The sequence below is a fragment of the Calypte anna genome, chromosome 25 (genome assembly GCF_003957555.1).
Source record: "Calypte anna isolate BGI_N300 chromosome 25, bCalAnn1_v1.p, whole genome shotgun sequence".
Taxonomy (NCBI): Eukaryota; Metazoa; Chordata; class Aves; order Apodiformes; family Trochilidae; genus Calypte; species Calypte anna.
In genome coordinates this window covers 677755-696273 of record NC_044270.1, presented here as the reverse complement: position 1 = coordinate 696273, position 18519 = coordinate 677755, and the positions used below count along the sequence as shown (strand labels likewise).

At 54.8% G+C, this 18519-nt stretch overlaps 2 protein-coding genes across 10 annotated transcripts; both read left to right on the top strand.

Annotated features, from left to right (window-relative positions):
- The first annotated feature begins 200 nt into the window (after window positions 1–200).
- On the top strand, window positions 201–8537 carry CHTOP (chromatin target of PRMT1). 3 transcript variants are annotated; one of them, XM_030465022.1, is made up of 6 exons: window positions 201–361; window positions 1650–1731; window positions 3187–3340; window positions 6008–6194; window positions 6323–6460; window positions 7624–8537. In XM_030465022.1, the coding sequence occupies exons 2-6, from the start codon at window positions 1667–1669 to the stop codon at window positions 7824–7826; spliced, it is 747 nt and encodes a 248-aa protein (XP_030320882.1). In that variant the 5' UTR covers window positions 201–361; window positions 1650–1666; the 3' UTR covers window positions 7827–8537. The 3 variants fall into 3 exon arrangements, with proteins under 3 accessions (XP_030320882.1, XP_030320881.1, XP_030320883.1); XM_030465021.1 differs by having other exon boundaries at window positions 6005–6194; XM_030465023.1 differs by lacking the exons at window positions 6008–6194; window positions 6323–6460; window positions 7624–8537 and adding an exon at window positions 3579–4337.
- Window positions 8538–9293: 756 nt separating this feature from the next.
- Window positions 9294–17342, top strand: LOC103536428 (mothers against decapentaplegic homolog 4-like). 7 transcript variants are annotated; one of them, XM_030465018.1, is made up of 12 exons: window positions 9294–9396; window positions 11583–11831; window positions 12912–13086; window positions 13211–13231; window positions 13341–13526; window positions 13639–13770; window positions 13862–13960; window positions 14048–14101; window positions 14207–14253; window positions 15108–15185; window positions 15790–15928; window positions 17090–17342. In XM_030465018.1, exons 2-12 carry the CDS (start codon window positions 11595–11597, stop codon window positions 17299–17301), a joined length of 1380 nt encoding a protein of 459 aa, XP_030320878.1. In that variant the 5' UTR covers window positions 9294–9396; window positions 11583–11594; the 3' UTR covers window positions 17302–17342. The 7 variants fall into 7 exon arrangements, with proteins under 7 accessions (XP_030320878.1, XP_030320873.1, XP_030320875.1 ...); XM_030465013.1 differs by having other exon boundaries at window positions 14207–14390; window positions 15017–15185; XM_030465015.1 differs by having other exon boundaries at window positions 14207–14390; window positions 17148–17331.
- Window positions 17343–18519: the final 1177 nt, after the last annotated feature.

Below are 18519 nucleotides of genomic sequence, written 5' to 3'. Positions count from 1 at the left end.
CGGGGGGACCGGGACCAACCCGGGCGGCGCCGCGGGGACCGGCACAGCCCCCACCCCACCCCTGCCGGTCCTCCCAGTAAGCCACGCCCACCCCTTCCCAGAGAACCAATGGGAGAAGAGGTCTGCCGTTGCGTCACGGGTGTCCCGCCCAATGGCGGGGGGTGTGGTGGCGGGCGCCTGCGCGTGGCGGCCGCCATTTTGGCGGCGCTGGGCGGGGGCGGGCGGGCGGTGCGGGTGCTGCTGCCGCCGCCATTTTGTCGTGGCTGTTGGTCGAGCGGCGGGAGCGGGCGGAGGAGTCAGCCCCGCACCCCGCATCACCCGCTAGAGAGACCCACCGGAGACCTGGCGAACGTCTGCTTCGGTAAGAACGGTCGGTGGTGGCTGGAGGGGGAAGCGCTGAAGGACGGGGAGCTCCGTGAAGGAGGCCGCGGGTTTCTCCCAGGCGTCTCGGGGGGGGGGGGGCTGATCTTTGGCTTTTGGGGTTGTGGGGAGCGGTGTTTGCTTCTCCCTGGGCTGGGTTTATCCCCTCCCTCCCGTCCTCCGGGGTTGGACCGAGGGCTCAGACAAGGCCTCGCCTTCCTCCCCGTCCGCGGTTCTGGGGCTGCCTCACTCTCCCCCTCCCCCCCCCCTTCTCCGGGGCTGCGTGGCGGGCTGATGGTTGCGGGGGTTCGCCTAGGAGCTGTTGTTGAGGAAAAATGCTGCTTTTATACGTTTTTAATGAAAAAAAAAAAACATGGGGGTGGGCAGGCAGGTGGTTTCTAGCCGATGGAGTGTAAAACGCTGTAAAGAAAGCATTTTGCTCAAGGTATTTCGTGGGCGAGTACTTTTCCTCAGTCGTCCCAGCGTTAAATTTAATAATTTAATATATATATGTTTATGTATATATACATATACACATATATATATATAAAAGATGACTCGATTTGCATAGTTAGTGGCTTTGAGCTTAGCACGTTTCAGTGGTATTCATCACTGCCAAAGCACTCGGGCTTCAGCTGTGCTCCCCAGGGCTCAGTAACAGCTGAGTGTAAATCCCTTCGCTGCTCTCCAGAGGTGGGGAGCAGGTTCTGGTGTCAAAGAACCGAATTCGGGCAGTGGCTGAGCTGTCTCCCAGAGTATAGGGTACTAAAAAAGCGAAGTGACTCCCTCCTCCCACTTTATCTCTGTCCAAGCGGTGGCAATCATAGCGGGAACCTGGAAGCTTAGGATTTTTAAAGCATGGGGGACTTCTTTGGAGGGAATTTTGGAGTTGTATTGTTGGTCTGCATCTGGTTAGAACAAACTGGGGGTTCCGTTTTGCTGAGGAAGCGTGACAGAGTCACTCGATGCTGTAGCAGATGAGGCATAAGGGTTCCATTTTGGACTATTTTTGCACAATATACCCCCCAGTGGCAAGTTTTTCACTTTCTAACAAGGCTGCTCCTTTGGAAGGATGAGATAGCATCATTCAAGGCTGTATAAAACCTGCTGTATCATGGCAGCAAGCTAGAAAGTTCATCAGAAGTGTTAATACCCATTGCCCACCCTATTCTCCATCCTCTCCACTGAAGGAACTGGAATGCTGGGTTGTTTTGTTTTTTTAATGTTTAGTCAAGTTAAGCCCAAGACCTCTTGTGCTTTTTGCTAAATCTGCCTCTTGTTTTTTGCAGATTCTCTTGATCTGAAGATGGCTGCACAGTCAGCACCGAAGGTTGTGCTAAAGAGCACCACCAAGATGTCTCTGAACGAGCGGTGAGGAAGCCAACAGCAGCTTCAGCTCATAAGAAATATTTTTTTTTTTTTTTTTTTAACTTAATTATCACTTTCCAGTGTCCAAAAACCCAACGTGGTTTCTGCCCTCTTTTAACCTCACTAAAACAAGCAAACAAGCAGATGCCTAGGCACCTCTGTCTTAAACTGCAACAGATGTGGTACCCAAGGTTAAAAGGGCAAATGTGTTGGAGAAATTTATCCGTAGCAGTTAAGATTAAACTATTCGACACGTAAATCTGGTGGGATGTGTTATAACAGAAAAAGAGAAACCTCACACCCTCCCTTTTTTTCTTCCACATGTTTTTTACATTTATATAGTTGACCCTGCAGCACGGTAGCATGTTACCCAGGCTGCAGCAGGCTTGCTGTTTGTCCAAGGCAGACACACGTGGTCTGGCCTGTAAGAGGCATGCAGCAGGCCACCAAACAAGCCCAAAGGCCCTTTAACAACGTTTTGGGCCTTGTAAGAGGCAAATGCTTTGCTTCATCTCCATCTCTCTCTTTTCTTTAATTTCTTTATGACTTCTGTTGGGTATTCTTCTGGGTTTTATCCATGCCATGGAGCTTTTGCTGGTCTACACTGACAACTAACAGCCATGCTGCAGTTATCTTTCACTTTCTTACTCATCATTTGTGGTTTAACAACGTTGGTAGTGTTGAGCCAGGAATAAAGGAAGCCCTTTGTGTGCCCACTTCCTTCTGTAGCAAGTGAAATGCAGCTGGAACTGCTGCTCAGAGCTAACTCCAGGAATGCTGAGCAGGGACAGCTCTCTGTCCTGTTGCATTTTGATCAGTCCATGTTCCTCAGTTGGTTTTTTTTTTCCCAGTCCTGTGTAGCTCCCAGGACATAGCTGATGGTTTCTGCTCAGGAGGTTTACCACCTCACTCTCTGTTCTCCTCCTGTATAGCTCTTCAAGATGGAAGATTCTTTGTGTGCCAAAGAAACTGCCAAGTGAACTGTTTTTATAAGCCAACACACTTGGGTGGTGGCATTTCTTACATCCCCAGTTTTTCAGTGTGTCAAAGACACTTGGTCCTCAGGACATCTTCTGGCATTGAGTTTTTTAACAGTTTTCTCAGAATTTTGAGGGTTGATTTGGCTTTTGCAGTCAGGTTGCAGCTTGCTTTTCTGTTTCTGTGCTGTTCTCTCCCCATCTATCATGACCATCTCTGCTTCTTGCTTGTTTTCATCCCTTCTGCCATTTCTCAAATCAAAACCTAAAGCTTTTACCACTCCTCAATTAATATACAGCATCATTTTCCCAGTTTCCATTCTCGTGGAAAACAAGGAATACCTAATCTCAATATGACCTAAGTACCACTCTTTACATAAGGTTCATGGGATCTGGAGATCCAATCTTGAGAACCATGAAATGCCAATAAATGTATGTAATAAAGCTTTTATTTAAACACCCATTTTATTCGACCTTGAAGCTTCACTAACATGCTGAAGAACAAACAGCCGATGCCAGTGAATATTCGGGCTACCATGCAGCAGCAGCAGCAGCTGGCCAGTGCCAGAAACAGAAGACTGGCCCAGCAGATGGAGAACAGACCTTCTGTCCAGGCTGCCTTGAAGCTTAAACAGGTGAGAGAAAAAGGGGAAGCTCCCTGATGTCCCTCGCAGCCAATGGCTTTCCAGGATATGGTGGAGTTTGAAAGCTAAAGGCCTCCTGAAAGTTCAAAATGAGAGAGCTAGAAGGATTTTTCTGCCAAATCCTCACTTTGATTTCAGATAAGTAACACTTTGTAACTTACTGGTTAATATTGCTGAGTTTTGGGGTGGGTTTGTGCTGGCTGTTCATATCTCCTCTCTATTTTTTCAGAGAAATGTTCTCACTCTGGGTTTCTGGATCTGCCGAGGGCTTCAACACCCAATTTAGCTGCAGTCACAACAGCTGCAGATTGTTTCCAGTCCTTATACCCAGTTCAGACTGGTTGCTCCCAGCTCCACCCTCTCTTGGTGCACTCCCTTGACAGCAGCAGGCTGCGAGGAACAGATGAACAAACTGATTTTTTTTAGCCTGGATTTAAGGCATAATGTTGGTTTATATAAAAACTTTTAATCATCCTGCATTTCAGTGCTGCAGGTTACGTTGTGTTTCTCTGGTGGCCTTTGGTAGAGCAGAAAATGTGCTAGATTTTGATTTATCTGCTGCAGTCATGCTTCTCTGTAGCTCTACCCTATCCCAGGCAGGAGGAGAAAGCTCTGGAAAGTTCTTAGCTGAGCTGAATAGCTGGAATTCTTTAACCTGCCACTCATGCTCACAGTCCTCTGATAAAGAGGAATGCATCTGCTTTTTAAGATCTCTTGAGACTTGTGTTGTAAAAACAGCCTGTGGTGCCAGTTTGTCTTGCAGAGCTTTTAAACAAAAGCTCTGGAAGTGATATTCTAAATAATTTCCTGGTTTTAAAAAAAAAAAAATAAGGAAAAGTTGAGAATTTCACAAGTGTAACTGAAACCAGATTGAAAGGCTGAAGTTTCTGCTTGCTCAACTGAGGTGCTGCAGAGGAACAGGGAAGAACTCATCTCTTGGCTTAGCTCTTAAACCCTTTTGACTTTTATATTGGATGTTGAGTTAACTTTCATGGTCTGGAATTAAAGGCTGTGAGGGAGGGCCAGGGAAGGGCGTTGCAGGGAAATTTGGAAACTTGGGTTTTCTGTTGTGTTGCTCTTTGAAGGTTGCAGATTACTCTGGGAGTTGCTGTGCTGATGAGCTTTACACTTGGGATCCCAGGGAGCTTTTCTGATCCTTCTGGCTGGGTTGGGGAGCACTGATCCCAGGGGGTGGGGGGGTCACCTGTGGAGCACAGCTTGTGCTAGATCAGTGAGTTTGTGATTTGTGACACAAATGAATACAAAAATCTGCTTTGTTGGTTTTTAATGGAAAAAATATTCAGGCTGCTGTGCACATAGCTGGAGCAGAGCAAGGTGCTCTGGTTTGGAGGTGGAGCTTGAAGGGTGAGGAGCATTCTTAGGCTGGTTCAGTGCAAAATCCAGCAGCTTATCTTAAACTCTTCATGGTAAGTGTAACATCAGCAATAAGATGTGAAACACAGATGGTTTCTTATTCCTTTTTCCCAGTGAGGGTGGGTAAGAGAGAGAGTCTGACATCTTAAACTGCTATGGCTGTTGGAAAGGTGAATGTCTGTGTAAACTGAGGCAGCAAACACCAGAATCTTACCACAGCTCCAGAAGAGGCTGATTTAGAGGAACTGACCCAGCTCTCTACAGGCTTGGGTCAAGCAGATGAGCAAAGAACTTAAGGCCACTCGTGGAACCTGTAGTAAAACCCAGGATTTATGTCAGGACAGGGAGCTCTTGTTCTTGAGATGAGTGTCAGGGTTTCCCCTGTTGCTCTGCAGCTCTTAGGAGGGCTCAGCAGTGCCTGCAGAAGCTGTAGCCCACTCTGCAGAGACCAGATTGGTGCTGAGGTGTGAATTGTCAGCTTGGTTTCTGCTCCCTGAACAAACTCTGCCATCTCTGCAGCAAATCTTGTATGGGAGCTTGAGGGCAGGAGCTGCTACAGGAGGAGGCAGCTCTGTGATATGGAGTCTGAGGGCTCCACGTAAATGACAAAAAAAAAAAAAAAGAAAGTTTCAAAACCCAGATTACAAAGATTTAACATTTTGCTGCTGTTCTGGTGAGGGCAATTTTTTAAAATGGTGAAGTTGATGCTTTCTCTAGTGTTGCCTTAGTCTCTCTGGAAGGCCAGGAGGGGGCTGTAGGCCACCAGGAATGAAATTTGGGTCTTGTGGTTGCACAGATGATGTTTGCTCTGCAGAGGGAGGTCAGGCTTGTGCCACAGCAGGGGTGGTTGCTGTCTGTCTCAGGAGTTGGCTGAAACTGTCACCTCCCAGCAGACAGAAGTGCTGAGCTGCTGTGTGGAAAGTGTCTGCCTTGATTTGGACAGAGCAGCAGTGCTCTAAAAATGGAGAAAAGTATTTCCTTCCAAATCTGCAGACTTCCTTGTCTCTGTCCAAACACTTGATTGCGGGAAAGGTCTTTTTTACTCTCTTTAACCTTCACCAACTCTCCTTCCCAGAGCAGAGTTGTCTCCTTGAAGCCTGATTCATTGCAGAGAGCTGCTGACCCTCTACTTATTTTTTGTTCTTGTTGTGTGTAGTTTAGTTTGGTTTTTTTTTTAAATCCAAACACACCACTGTCCTAAGATAGGTGATCGCTGTGGGGTTCACCTTGCAAGGCAGAGCTTGCTGCATGACTTCCTTGTTTCTTCCCAATTTATTCCAGAAGAGCTTAAAACAACGCCTCGGGAAAAGCAACATCCAGGCCCGCCTGGGCCGGCCAGCGGGAGCCCTCGCTCGTGGAGCCATGGGAGGGAGAGGCCTGGTGGCCATGGGGCAGAGGGGGTTGCCCCGAGGAGCCATGCGTGGTGCCAGGGGAGCACGAGCTCTGCTGAGAGGAGGAATCCCACTCCGAGGTCAGAACCAGAACTTTGGACTTGGGTAATGCCAGCCCCGTGCCAGCCTTGGCTCTGCTCCGTGGCTTGGTCTGGGAATAATTTGTTTCTTTTTGATTTTTAATTTTTTTTTTTTTTCCTTCTTGAAGGTCAGAGCCTGCTTCGTGGAGGACGAGGGATGTCCCCCAGGATGGGTCTGAGGAGAGGTGGCATCCGAGGGCGTGGGGGCCCTGGAAGAGGGGGCTTGGGCAGAGGAGCCATGGGCCGTGGAGGACTTGGTGGCAGAGGTTAGTGTGCACAAGCTTCAGGAGCTGCTGATTAAATAGAAATAATTATTAATTATTAATAATAAGATTAAGAATTATTATTAATTATTAATAATAATAAGATTAAGAATTCCTTTTTCCTGGTGAAAAGCTGGTAGGCAGCCCCAAACCCCTCTGGTTTTGAGTTGGTGTATGGCATAGTGATAAATTAAAAGTTCTAAATTAAATAATAATATTAATAATAAATAATAAATGAAAGTTCCTAAAAAGCCTTAAGCCTCACCAGGGTCTTTGATGATGTCCCCAGGGGTCATCCAGGTTGTCCCCTCCTTTAGGTATCACTAGCTGGGGATGCTCAGAGTAGTAGTTGATGAGTGAGTGATCTTGAGAAAAACACTGCTGTCTCCTCTCACTTAATCCTGTGATACACAACCTGTGTAAACCAAGAGACTTCAAATAATTAATCAGTGAGGGGAATGAAAATGAACAGAGAAAGCCCAAACCCCTTCAAAATAAACTGAAGTTCTAAGTCTGAAAGTAAATCAAGTCTTGGGTAAATGAACTCTCCTTTTCAACAACAAATCAGAGAAGCAGTAAAGCAGGAGTGCAAGAGGAAATGCAGGAGACAGCTGTTGATGGGAGGATTGTTAATGTTTCAGACAAATGTTTGGTTAGAACACCAGCCAAAGGCACTCTCTTCTTAGTTTGGGATTAGCCCAGGGTTTGTAGGAGTTGGAGCTGACAGTTACCAGGAAGCTGCCTACCTCCTGACAGCTTTGGCTTGGAGCTTTAGCTTTGCTTTGTATCCTAGAAGCCTCTCCATTTGAAGGAGGACAAATTGAGAGGAAAAAGTTGCTTGTAAGGGGTGGTGGCGTTGCCACTTTGTGCAGGATCTCAGGGTTTGCTCCATGGCAGAGAAGCAGAGACTGCGTAGGTGGGGCTGGAACATGAGCAGGGGAGGTGGGAGTGGATCAAATGTCTGTCCAGGCTTCTAGAATGAAACATAAGTGGCCTGAGGAGCTGATCCAGCTCTGCAAAACCCAACTGGGAGGTGGGCTGAGGGGTGGCTGCTGCAGGATTTGCCCTGTGGAGGTGCTGAGGCAGCACCACTGCATGTGTTGGGTCAGGCAACCCCTGATGTTGTGTCTGGTGAGTGGGTAAACATCATCCTCTCTCCCTGCAAGGTCGTGGCATGGCAGGCCGGGGACGAGGAGGTTTTGGAGGTCGTGGCAGAGGGAGAGGACGAGGAAGAGGATTGGCACGGCCCGCGTTGACCAAGGAGCAGCTGGACAACCAGTTGGATGCTTACATGTCTAAAACGAAAGGACACCTGGATGCTGAGCTGGATGCTTACATGGCTCAGACAGACCCAGAGACAAACGACTGAAGGTGGTTCCAGAGACTGGTGGTGAAGTTGGTGTCTTATGTCGATGCCCATAAGCTAAAAATGGAAACCCTGATTCATGCTGGAAGGACCCGCAGGAATAGGGAGCAGCCCTGTTCTACCCAGAGATCAGCCTGTAGTGTGTTCCTTTACTGTTTTGATACTCCCTGTTGTATGAAACCTTTTTTTTTTAATTGTTTTTTATATCTATTTGGGGTTTTTCTGTTGTTTTCCCCTCAGTATTCCAAACACCCACATGACAGATCTGCACCTACTCGGCGTTGGCGTGCTCGGCGGCTCTGGGGATCGTGTGTTTCTCTGCTTCTTGAGCCTCATCCTTGAGTTTTTCAGGGTCAGCCTTGTCCCCAGGTGTGACCAAAGGGACAAATTGGCACCTGCTCTTCGCTTTAACCCATCAGAATCAGAACCTCTCCCATCCAGGCCGAGTTCAGGCGCAGTGCTCCTTGCAGACACACTGATCTTCACCAAAGCTTCTGTCCATGCCTGGTGCAGAGCACTTCCCAGGTTGAAAAGTTCCTTGGTTTTCTTGGTTTTTTTTAATATATATATATATATATTGTTGTTTTTAGATGAAAGCTTGAATTATTTTTTTGCATTGAGTTTAAGCAGATGGCGCCTGCATGGTTTCTGTATCTGCATCCCAGTGGTTTATTTAAAGGAATAGGAAGCAGGAACATAAAGTTGATGGCAAAGTGTTGGTAGAACTGTCTCTTTTCAAGCATTGGGTCCAAATTTCATCTGTTATCTTTTGGTGTAACCAAAACCACGTCCTCTGGTCCCACCGACTGCCTGCACTTCCCTTGGGTTTGGGAAGGGGTCTGTTCCTTCCCTTCTCCTCAAGTTTTAAGTTCAACCATTCTGTGAACTGTTCCAGTTTCAATGGAATCTTGTCTTTCTGGTTTGTTGTAACAAAGGACAAATGATGCTAAAAGCGAGCTGGACTCTGGGTGCTTTGTTTTCTCCTGGAAATGAGGGAGGGGGATGTTGTTCTCTTGTTACTCTTGAGGTAAGTTTTCTTATGGGCGGGCAGGGGGAAAGGCGAAAGGAAGCCAGGAGGAAGCATGTGGGGTCTCGACAGCGATCCTCGACGGCTGCCTTGGAATGGGAAAATTCTCCGGCGGGAGAAGGATCCTCGGGATCGGCCCTGTCTGGGCCCGGCGCCGGCGGCGGGCGGGGAAGGCGGCGGGGGGGTGGTGGTGGCGGTGGCGGCGGCGGCCATGGATCCGTCTGGGCGCCGGCAGCCGCCCCGCCCGCATATGAGAGAGCGGCAGCGATTGGTTGGTAAAGCGTAACCGGTTTGTTACGAGGTTTCTGATTGGCTGCGACGCGCCAGCGCCTCACGCGCTCCGGCTTCTCCCTTTTGTTGTTGAAGCAAACAAGTTGGAGAGCGGGCAGGGACCGGGAGGGACGGGCAGGGACCGGGAGGGACGGGCAGGGACCGGGAGGGACGGGCAGGGACCGGGGGGAACGGGCAGGGACCGGCGGAGCTGCGGGCACCCGGAGGAGATGCGTCGGGAGCCGGGCCCCGAGTGAGCAGAGCCGGGCGGCGGAGGTGAGTAGCCAGCCCGGCCCTCTGCATGCCACATCCCACGGGTGTCCCCACTCGTGTTCTTTCCCCGAAGCCCCCTCACTGCTTCAGCTGCCCCTCAGCACAGCGGGGACGGGCAGGGGGTGAGAGCACAAGGACCCACGGGCAGCTCCATCACGCTCGCTGTGAACCCGCGGGCAACCTCGGGACGGGGGTGGGCTACTGCCCCACCAAGTCCTGGGAGTTGGGATGTGGCATTCCCGTTGGCACCCGCTTTTCCAGGGCATCCCTCCTGCTCCTCAGCCTCCCTCCGGGAATAGAGGCTGCCAATACGGGGAGCATCCCCCCCCTCTCCCGGGGAGCAGGGCTGGGAGGGTAAAGCCAACCTGGGAGTAGGAATGAAGTCCCCACCCGGACACCCGTCGGTCCCTTTGTCCCTGCCCTTGAAAGTATCTGGGAGCAAACTCGGCGGCCCCAGGAGCCAAGATTAAGCCGGGGCCACTGTCCCTGCAGCTTCCTCCCACCCTCCGGGGCTGGGGGACAAGAGGTGGTTCCAGCTTTGGGACTGGGGATCAGGGTGGGATTTTTGTGGCAGGAGCATTTGTGGGGTGGGGAGGAGGGAGCCCTCGATCCCAGCCCCAGGTTATCCCGGGAGGAGCCCTGACAGGTCTGGAAAAAAACAAAAAAGAAATGTCAGTTCCCATCTGGAGCAGGGTGAGGAGGTCCCTGGCTTTTCCTCCGCTTCACTCTCACCAGGACAGGAGGGACTGTTTGGGGTCCCCTCTGCCTGTGATGCTGGCAGGGACAGATGTCCTCTCTGGGATGTCACATCTCAGGAACAAGCTGGAGCCAGGGGGAAGCTGTCTGAGCCCCAAACTCACCCCAGTTTTGCACAAACCAGACTGGGATGAGTTTGGGATGGGGTGGGGATGGCACTGGGACCCTTGGAGCCTTTCTCAGAACAGGTGGCATCAGTGGGTCCACCAAAACTGGGGGTAGCAGGGACTGACACTGGGACCCTGGGTGCTTCTTCCAGGGTGACCCTGGGCAGCTCCCTCTCAGAGTCCCCCACCAGACTCTTTCACCTCTTTTGGCCTCAAAATTGATTCATGAGGCAGAGCACGCTGGGCAGGCAGGGCCCTTGGGGACGAGCAGGCAGGAGCACAGGGATCAGGGCAGCTCCGGGCACCCCCAGGATGGGTGCCTGAGGCTGCGTTTGCATGGGGTGAAGCCCAGAGCCTGGCGGGGGGGGTGAGGGGCTCAGGGTGCTCCATGGGGCCCCTCCAGCATCCCTGGAGATCTCCCCCATGGCAGACAGCATCTGGCTCATCTCACACCAGAGGAGCCCAGCCAGGAGCAAGGGGGGGGCCATGGCCCTGCACCCACCCGGAGGAGGAGGAGGAGGAGGAGGAGGAGGAGGAGCAGGAGCAGGCAGGGTGCTGGCAGGAGAGCTGCCTCCTATCTCACGGAGCAAAGGACCCGGGGGTTGTTGTGTCTGCCACCAGCTCAAGGCTTTTCCCAGGCCAGGACACAGAGGTGGGACATCAGCTGCAGGGTGGGTGTGCAGCTCTTGGCATCTGCACGGTCTGGATGTGAGAGGCAGGGAAAGAAAAAAAAAAAGGAGAAGCAGCAGCCAGTGAGGGGTTAAGGAGCGGCGCCAAGCTGGGGCCCTGTTTAGTCTGGACCCCTTGTCAGCTCTGGGTGGGATGGTGGTGATGGGATGGTGGGATGAGCAGCTCAGGCACGTGTCCAGCACCCAGGCTGGAGCAAGGTCCTTGCCCCCCTTGCACACTGTAAACACGGGTGTGCTCCCTGCCAGGTTGTCAGTGTGACACCTCCAGTGTCCCCACACCCGTGTGACACTGGTGGCACTGCTGCCATCAGAGCCAGGGACTACAGGCAGCTCGGGATGCCCCAGCTGGGACCCCTGTGCCTAATCTCATCCTGGACAGGGACCACAGGACCAAGGGATCCAGGCTGGCTTTCCCAATCGAGGTGACATGGCTTTGGACCTGCCACAGGCCACATCCCCGGTGTCACACAAGGGCCACATCCCCTCTTGCCAGCCCCGTGTCTGCCTCCTGAGTTCCGTCACCTCGCACAGGGCTTCACCCCCATCTCAAGAGCCCCGTGCAGGCGAGGCCAGGCCAGGGCAGGGGGGGACAGGAGGTCCCATGCCGCAGGGTGACAGGCAGGGCCGTGCCTTGCAGGGGAGCAGCGCCATGTCCCTCGGCACGCCCAGCGGCGGTGACACCTCCCTGAGCATCGTGCACAGCCTGATGTGCCACCGGCAGGGCGGGGACAACGAGACCTTCGCCAAGAGGGCCATCGAGAGTCTGCTGAAGAAGCTGAAGGAGAAGAAGGACGAACTCGACTCCCTCATCGCCGCCGTCACCACCAACGGCGCCCACCCCAGCAAGTGTGTCACCATCCAGCGCACCTTGGACGGGCGGCTCCAGGTAACCAGGGACCACCCTGACAGCCCACCCTGACCTGAGGGGACATGGGGTGCCTGCTGACCACCCAAGACCCCACAGGCCTCAGTAGATGGGGAATGCAGGTATTGAGGTGCCCCAAGACCCCCCCAGCCCACTCCAGGCTAGAGGAATCCAGGCATCCCAGTGCCCCGGGACCCCAAACTGAGACCATGTGGGGGTTGGGATGCCCCATGACCCCTGAGATCCCCCAGCCCTCCCCAAACTAAGACCATGGTGGGGGTTAGGATGCCCCCTGACTCCTGAGATCCCCCCCAACCTCCCCAAACTGAAGGGACTGACTCAAGCATCCTGGTGCTGCCAAGACGGAGACCCCCCCAGCCCTCCTCAAACTGAGACCATGTGGGGGTTGGGGTGGCCCATGACCCCTGAGATTCCCCTCCAGCCCTCCCCAAACTGGGAGGACTGACCCAGGCATCCTGGTGCTCTCCTTAACTGAGGGGTCTCAGGTGTCCGGGTGGTAAGGGGATTCCTGAGGGGTGGGGCATGCAGAGGGACCCCCACCCCATGGAGCATCCAGCTCCAGGCTGGTAGCCTCACACTGACCTCAGTGTCTGGGTTGGTGCCCACCCACCTCCCCCACCCCACAGCTGCCCCATGGGTGGGGGCACAGGGACAGGCGGGCTCCCCCACACTTTCTGGGCAGATGGATTCAGGCAGGCACGGGCAGCGTTGCCCCCTGCCCACCCCCCAGCCTCCCCCCCCCATCACTGGCATCCGCCGGCGCCTCACCCCCCCCCCCCCTTCCTGCATGAGTCACTGTCTGGCAGGCTGGGAGCCTGGGGGGGGAGCAGCAGGGGGGTTGTTATGTCTGGAGCTGGGAAAGGCGTAGGGGGGGAGCCCCCCCGAGTGCCCCTCAAGCTCTGTGGGGTCCCTGCCTGGCGCCAGCCCCACACTTGGCTCGGGGGATTGAGGGGAGACATTTAGAGGGGGGGGCTCAGCATCCCAGATGCCATCAACCCAGGGAGGGTGAGGGGGGCGGTGTGTAGGGGGGGCCATCCCCACCGTGTTGTCACACCCCTGTGTGTGTCCCCTCGTCCTCAGGTGGCCGGCAGGAAGGGGTTCCCCCACGTCATCTACGCCCGGCTGTGGCGCTGGCCCGACCTGCACAAGAACGAGCTGAAACCCGCCCACTTCTGCCGCTTCGCCTTCGACCTCAAGTACGACAGCGTCTGCGTCAACCCCTACCACTACGAGCGTGTGGTGGCCCCCACCATCGGTGAGACACCCCCATCGCCCCCCACCCGTGGGGCGGGGGGACACCCCACTCTCACCCCCAGCACCCATAACCCCCCACCCCATCTTTTCCTTCCCCCTCCTCCTCCTCCTCCTCCCCTCCATAGGTCTGAGCATCCAGAGCACAGGTGAGACCACCCGGGAGCACCCCCGGAGCCAGCACTGCCCCCCCCCACCCCACCCCACTGCGGGTCCCCCCATGGTCTCCGGTGTGTGTGTGTCCCCCCCCCTCCCCAGTGCCCCCCCTTGTGAAGGAGGAGTTTGTCCATGACTGTGTGCAGATGGAGGTGCCACCCAGTCGGGAGCAGGGGGACAAATTGCCCCCCACCCAGCCCTACACCCAACCACTGGGCCCCTCGCAGCTCCCCGAGTCCCCCCACGGCCCCGGTAGCCTCTACCCCACGCTGCCCATCTCACCCCCAGGTAAGACACCCCCCTCACCTCCCCCCAGTACCCTTCCCCCATGCCCAAGGAAGGGTTTGGGGGTGTCAGCCTGTGCCCCCCACCCTCTTCCTGTCTCTGTGTGTCCCCGCAGTGGCCCCGGGTGGTTCCCTGCTGTCCCTGCCCCACAGCGAGGGGCTCCTGCAGGTCACCTGCCCCACACCACCCCCTGCCACCCCAGCACAGCTCCCCCCCCGGAATGGCTACCCCAAGCCCCCCTACCACAGTGAGTACCCTAACCCTAACCCCACATCCCTCAGCACGGGGAGGGGGTCCCAAACAGGGACACTCCCCAGCCACCCTCTCTCCTGTCCCAGGTTCACCCACGAGCTGGACAGGAGCCTACACCCCCAACCTGGGGGTCCCACAGCCCCCACCCCAACCACAGCCCCCACTCCACCACCCCAACCACTACTGTAGGTTTGGGGGGTGACAAGAGGAAGGGGGGAGCGGGGTGTCCAAGCCCTTTGGCTGTGTTGACCCCATCTCTGTCCCCTCCCCAGGGCCTTCACACCACAGCTCCGGGCCCTACCACCAACCAGTGTCCACCCACCCCGGTAGGTGCCCCCCACCCTAATTAGCACCTGGGTGATCACCTCCACTTTCTGGTGGGTGCTCTGTACCCCCCCCTCCCCTTCCCCCATCCTCATCCCATCCTCCAGGGCCGGAGTTCTGGTGCTCCATCGCCTACTTCGAGATGGATGTGCAGGTGGGGGAGATCTTCAAGGTGCCATCCAGCTGCCCCGTGGTGGTCGTGGATGGTTACGTGGACCCCTCAGGGGGGGCCCGGTTCTGCCTGGGCCAACTCTCCAACGTCCACCGAACCGACGCCAGCGAGCGGGCCCGGTGGGGTGGGGGGGTGGGGGGCGAGGGGAGGAGATTGGGGGCAGGATGGGGAAAAATGGGGGGGAGGGAGGGCAAAAGGGGTGATGTGTGGGGTGGGAGGGGGATGTAGGGGGTGGATAAGGGGAGAAAAGGGGGCAGGTGGGGGGATATAGGGGGCAGCTGGGGAATTATGGGGCAGTTGAGGGATATATGGGGCAGAAGGAGGGATATGGGAGGTGGGGGGGATAGGGGTCAAATGGGAGATGGAGGGGGGGGCAGAAGGGGGGATGTAGGGGTAAATGGGAGATATGTGGGGCAGGTGGGGAGGAAGAGGAGAATATATGGGGCAATTGGTGGATATATGGGCAGAAGGGGGAGATATGGGGGCAGGTGGGGTATAGGGAGTGATGGGCGTATATGGGGCATATGGGGGCAGGTGGGGAGGGGGCGTATAGGGGGCAAAATGGGGGATCTGTGGGACAGAAAGGGGGGGGTTATAGGGGAAAGATGGGGCAGAGAGGGGGTTGGGGAGGCGGGGCACGATCCGGGTGAGAAGGGGGAGGTCGAGAGCAAATGAAGGGGGGATTAAAGGGGGAAGCGGGGGTTTGGGGGTGCTGACAGTCCCTGGATGGGGGGGGGGGGTGTAGGCTGCACATCGGGAAGGGCGTGAGGCTGGAATGCCGGGGTGAGGGCGACGTTTGGATGCGGTGCCTGAGCGATCACGCCGTGTTCGTGCAGAGCTATTACCTGGACCGGGAGGCGGGCAGAGCCCCCGGTGATGCCGTCCATAAAATCTATCCCGGAGCCTACATCAAGGTGGGGGGGGACAAGGAGAGGCAGTGTCCCCAGGGGGGAGAAGGGACCAGGGGGTGAGGGAGCCCCTCGTCCATCTTAAAGGGGTCCTGGGTGCCCCTTGCTGGGGGGGGAATAGAGGGGGAAGAATCGCTGTGTCCACAGGGGTCCTGGGTGATGGGTGCTCCTTGCTGGGGGGGCAATGAAGGGAACCCAAGGGTGGGGGAGCTCGTTGTTCATGGTTAAGGGGTCCTGGGTGTCTCCTGCTGGGGGGTAAGTGGGGGGCTTAGAGGTGAGGGACCCCTGCACCCAGATAAAAGAGGGTCCTTGGTGGTGGGTGCTCCTTGGTGGGGGGCCATAAACGGAGCCTGTGGGTGGAGGGAGCCCCGTGGCCATGTTTAAGGGGTCCCAGGTGCCCCTTGCTGGGGGGGGGGGGATTAAAGAGGAAGGGACCCTCGTGAGCACATTCAAGAAGGTCCTGGATGATGGGTGCTGCATGGGGGGGGGATTTGGGGTCCTCAGGGATGAAGTGACCCCCACGCCCTTCCTGAAGGAGTTCCTTGGGGCATTCTCTCTCCTTGCTGAGGGGTCTCCCTGCGTTTTACCCCCCCTCTCTCCTTCCCCGTAGGTGTTTGACCTCCGGCAGTGCCACCGGCAGATGCAGCAGCAGGCGGCCACGGCTCAGGCTGCGGCTGCGGCTCAGGCAGCGGCTGTGGCTGGAAACATCCCCGGGCCCGGCTCGGTGGGGGGAATCGCCCCCGCGGTGGGTGAGTGGGAGTGGGGGGACAGCCCCCAGGGAAGGGGGACAGCCCTTGGGAGGGGACAGCCAGAGGGGAACCCCCGTGGCAGGGACAGTCCAAGTGGGATCCCTCCACCTGTGAACAGGACACTCATGGGGATCCCTCCCCCCATGAAGGGACAGTGAGTGGGGGGACAGGACCCCCGTGGGGATCCCCCCACCCATGGCAATGTCCCTACCAGGCAGGGACAATTTAGGGGGATGGGACTCCCATGGGGATCCCTCTGCCCATGAAGGGACAACGAGGGGGGACATCCCCCCCACCCATGAAGGGACAGCAAGGGGGCACAGGACACCTGTGGGGATCCCACCACCCATGAAGGGACAGTGAGGGGGGACAGGACCCCCATGGAGATTCCTCTACCTGTGAAGGGACAACAAGGGGGCACAGGACCCCCGTGGGGATCCCCCACCCATAAAGAGACAACAAGGGGGACACAGGACACCTGTGGGGATCCCTCCCCCCATGAAGGGACAGTGAGGGAGGGACAGGACACCCGTGGGGATCCCACCACCCAGGGCCATCTTCCTACCAGGCAGGGACAGTTTGAAAGGGTGGAACCCCCATGGGGATCCCCCCACCCATGAAGGGACAACAAAGGGGGGCACAGGACACCCGTGGGGGATCCTTCCACTTATGAAGGGACAACAAGGGGGGCACAGAACACCCGTGGGGATCCCCCCCACTCATGAAGGGACAACAAGGGGGGCACAGGGCACCCGTGAGCATCCCCCCCACTCATGAAAGGACAACAAGGGGGGCACAGGACACCCGTGGGGATCCCACCACCCATAAAGGGACAACAAGGGGGCACAGGACACCGGTGAGGACCCCCCCCCCCCACTCATGAAGGGACAACAAAGGGGGGCACAGGACACCCGTGGGGATCTCACCACCCATGAAGGGACAGCGAGGGGGGCACAGAACATCCGTGGGGGATCCCCCCACCCATAAAGGGACAACAAGAGGGCACAGAACACCCGTAGGGATCCCCCCACCCATAAAGGGACAGCCAGGGGGGACTTCCCCCTCTTCGAGCCCCCTCCCCCTATGAAGGGACAACAAGGGGGATACAGACCCACCCGCGGAGATCCCACCCCCACTCACGTCCGTGTCCCTCCCGGGCAGGGCTCTCTGCAGCCGCGGGGATCGGGGTGGATGATCTGAGGCGTTTGTGTATCCTGAGGTTGAGCTTCGTGAAGGGCTGGGGACCCGACTACCCCCGGCAGAGCATCAAACACACTCCCTGCTGGATCGAGGTGCAGCTGCACCGAGCCCTGCAGCTCCTCGATGAGGTCCTGCACACCATGCCCGCAGCAGAGCCGGGACCCCTCTGCTGAGAAAAAAAACCTTTAATTTAATTTTTGTAAGAAAAAAAAAAAAAAAAAAGCCTTAAACTCAAAGTATCCGGATCATGGGGGAGTTTAATAAAGGGGTTTGAGGGTTGGGAGCTGTGGGCTTGATGCAGCATGAGGCTTTCTTGAGGTTTGGTGAGAAAAAGGGGGAAAAAAAAAGGCAAAAAACCCCCCCCCCAAAAAAAAAACCCAAAAAAAAACCCCACACCTTTAATTTAATTTTTGTAAGAAAAAAGAAAAAAAAAAGCCCAAACTCAAAGTATCCAAACCATGAGGGAATTTAATAAAGAGGTTTGAGGGTTGGCAGCCGTGGGCTTAATGGACCCAGAGCCTTTCTTGAAGTTTGGTAAGAAAAAGGCAAAAAAAAAACCCACAAAACAAAAAAAATTTAATTTTTCTAAGAAAAAGAAAAAAAAAAAAGCCCCAAACTCAAAAGTGTCTGAACCACGAGGGAATTTAATAAAGAGGTTTGAGGGTTGGGAGTGTCGTGCTTAATGTACCCAGAGCCTTTCTTGAGGTTTGGTGAGAAAAAGGATAAAGAAAAAAAAAAAAGGCAACTCAAAGCCTGCAAGGAAACAGAAAAAACCTCCCAAAAACCTCGAAGTACCAAAACCACGTGGGGTTAAATTATTTGATAAGTGCCACTGCCCCCACCCCCCTCCCTTTGCTAAGAAAAAGGAAAAAAAAAAAAACCAAAATACAAACCCAAACAAATGAAGAAACCCCAAAATGCCCCAAAAGCTGAATGCAAAACCACAGGAGTTTAACCATTAATAACCGTTTATTAACCAGGAGTTTAACCGTTTAATAACCAGGGTGGAGGTTGGGACTATTTGCTTTAAGTTTGGGAAGAAAAACTAAAAAAAAAACCCAAAAAAACCCCAAAAATGCCCCAAAAGCTTCAAGTAGCAAAACCAGATGAATTTAACCATTATTTAATCACCAGGTCTGGAGGTTGGGACCTGTTTGCTCCCCCAACTTTCTTGACTTTAATTATTGCAAGAAAAAAAAAAAAAAAACCCAAAAGCTGAAAGTACCAAAACCCCGCGGATTTCACTTAAATATTTAATACAAGGCCTCGGGGCCTCCTCCAGAGTGGTTGGAGAGCAGCCAGGCAGAAAGGGAGCTGGGAGTCTGGATTGCCAGGAAGCTGAAGAGGAGCCAGCAGTGTGCCCAGGTGGCCAAGAAGGCCAATGGCATCCT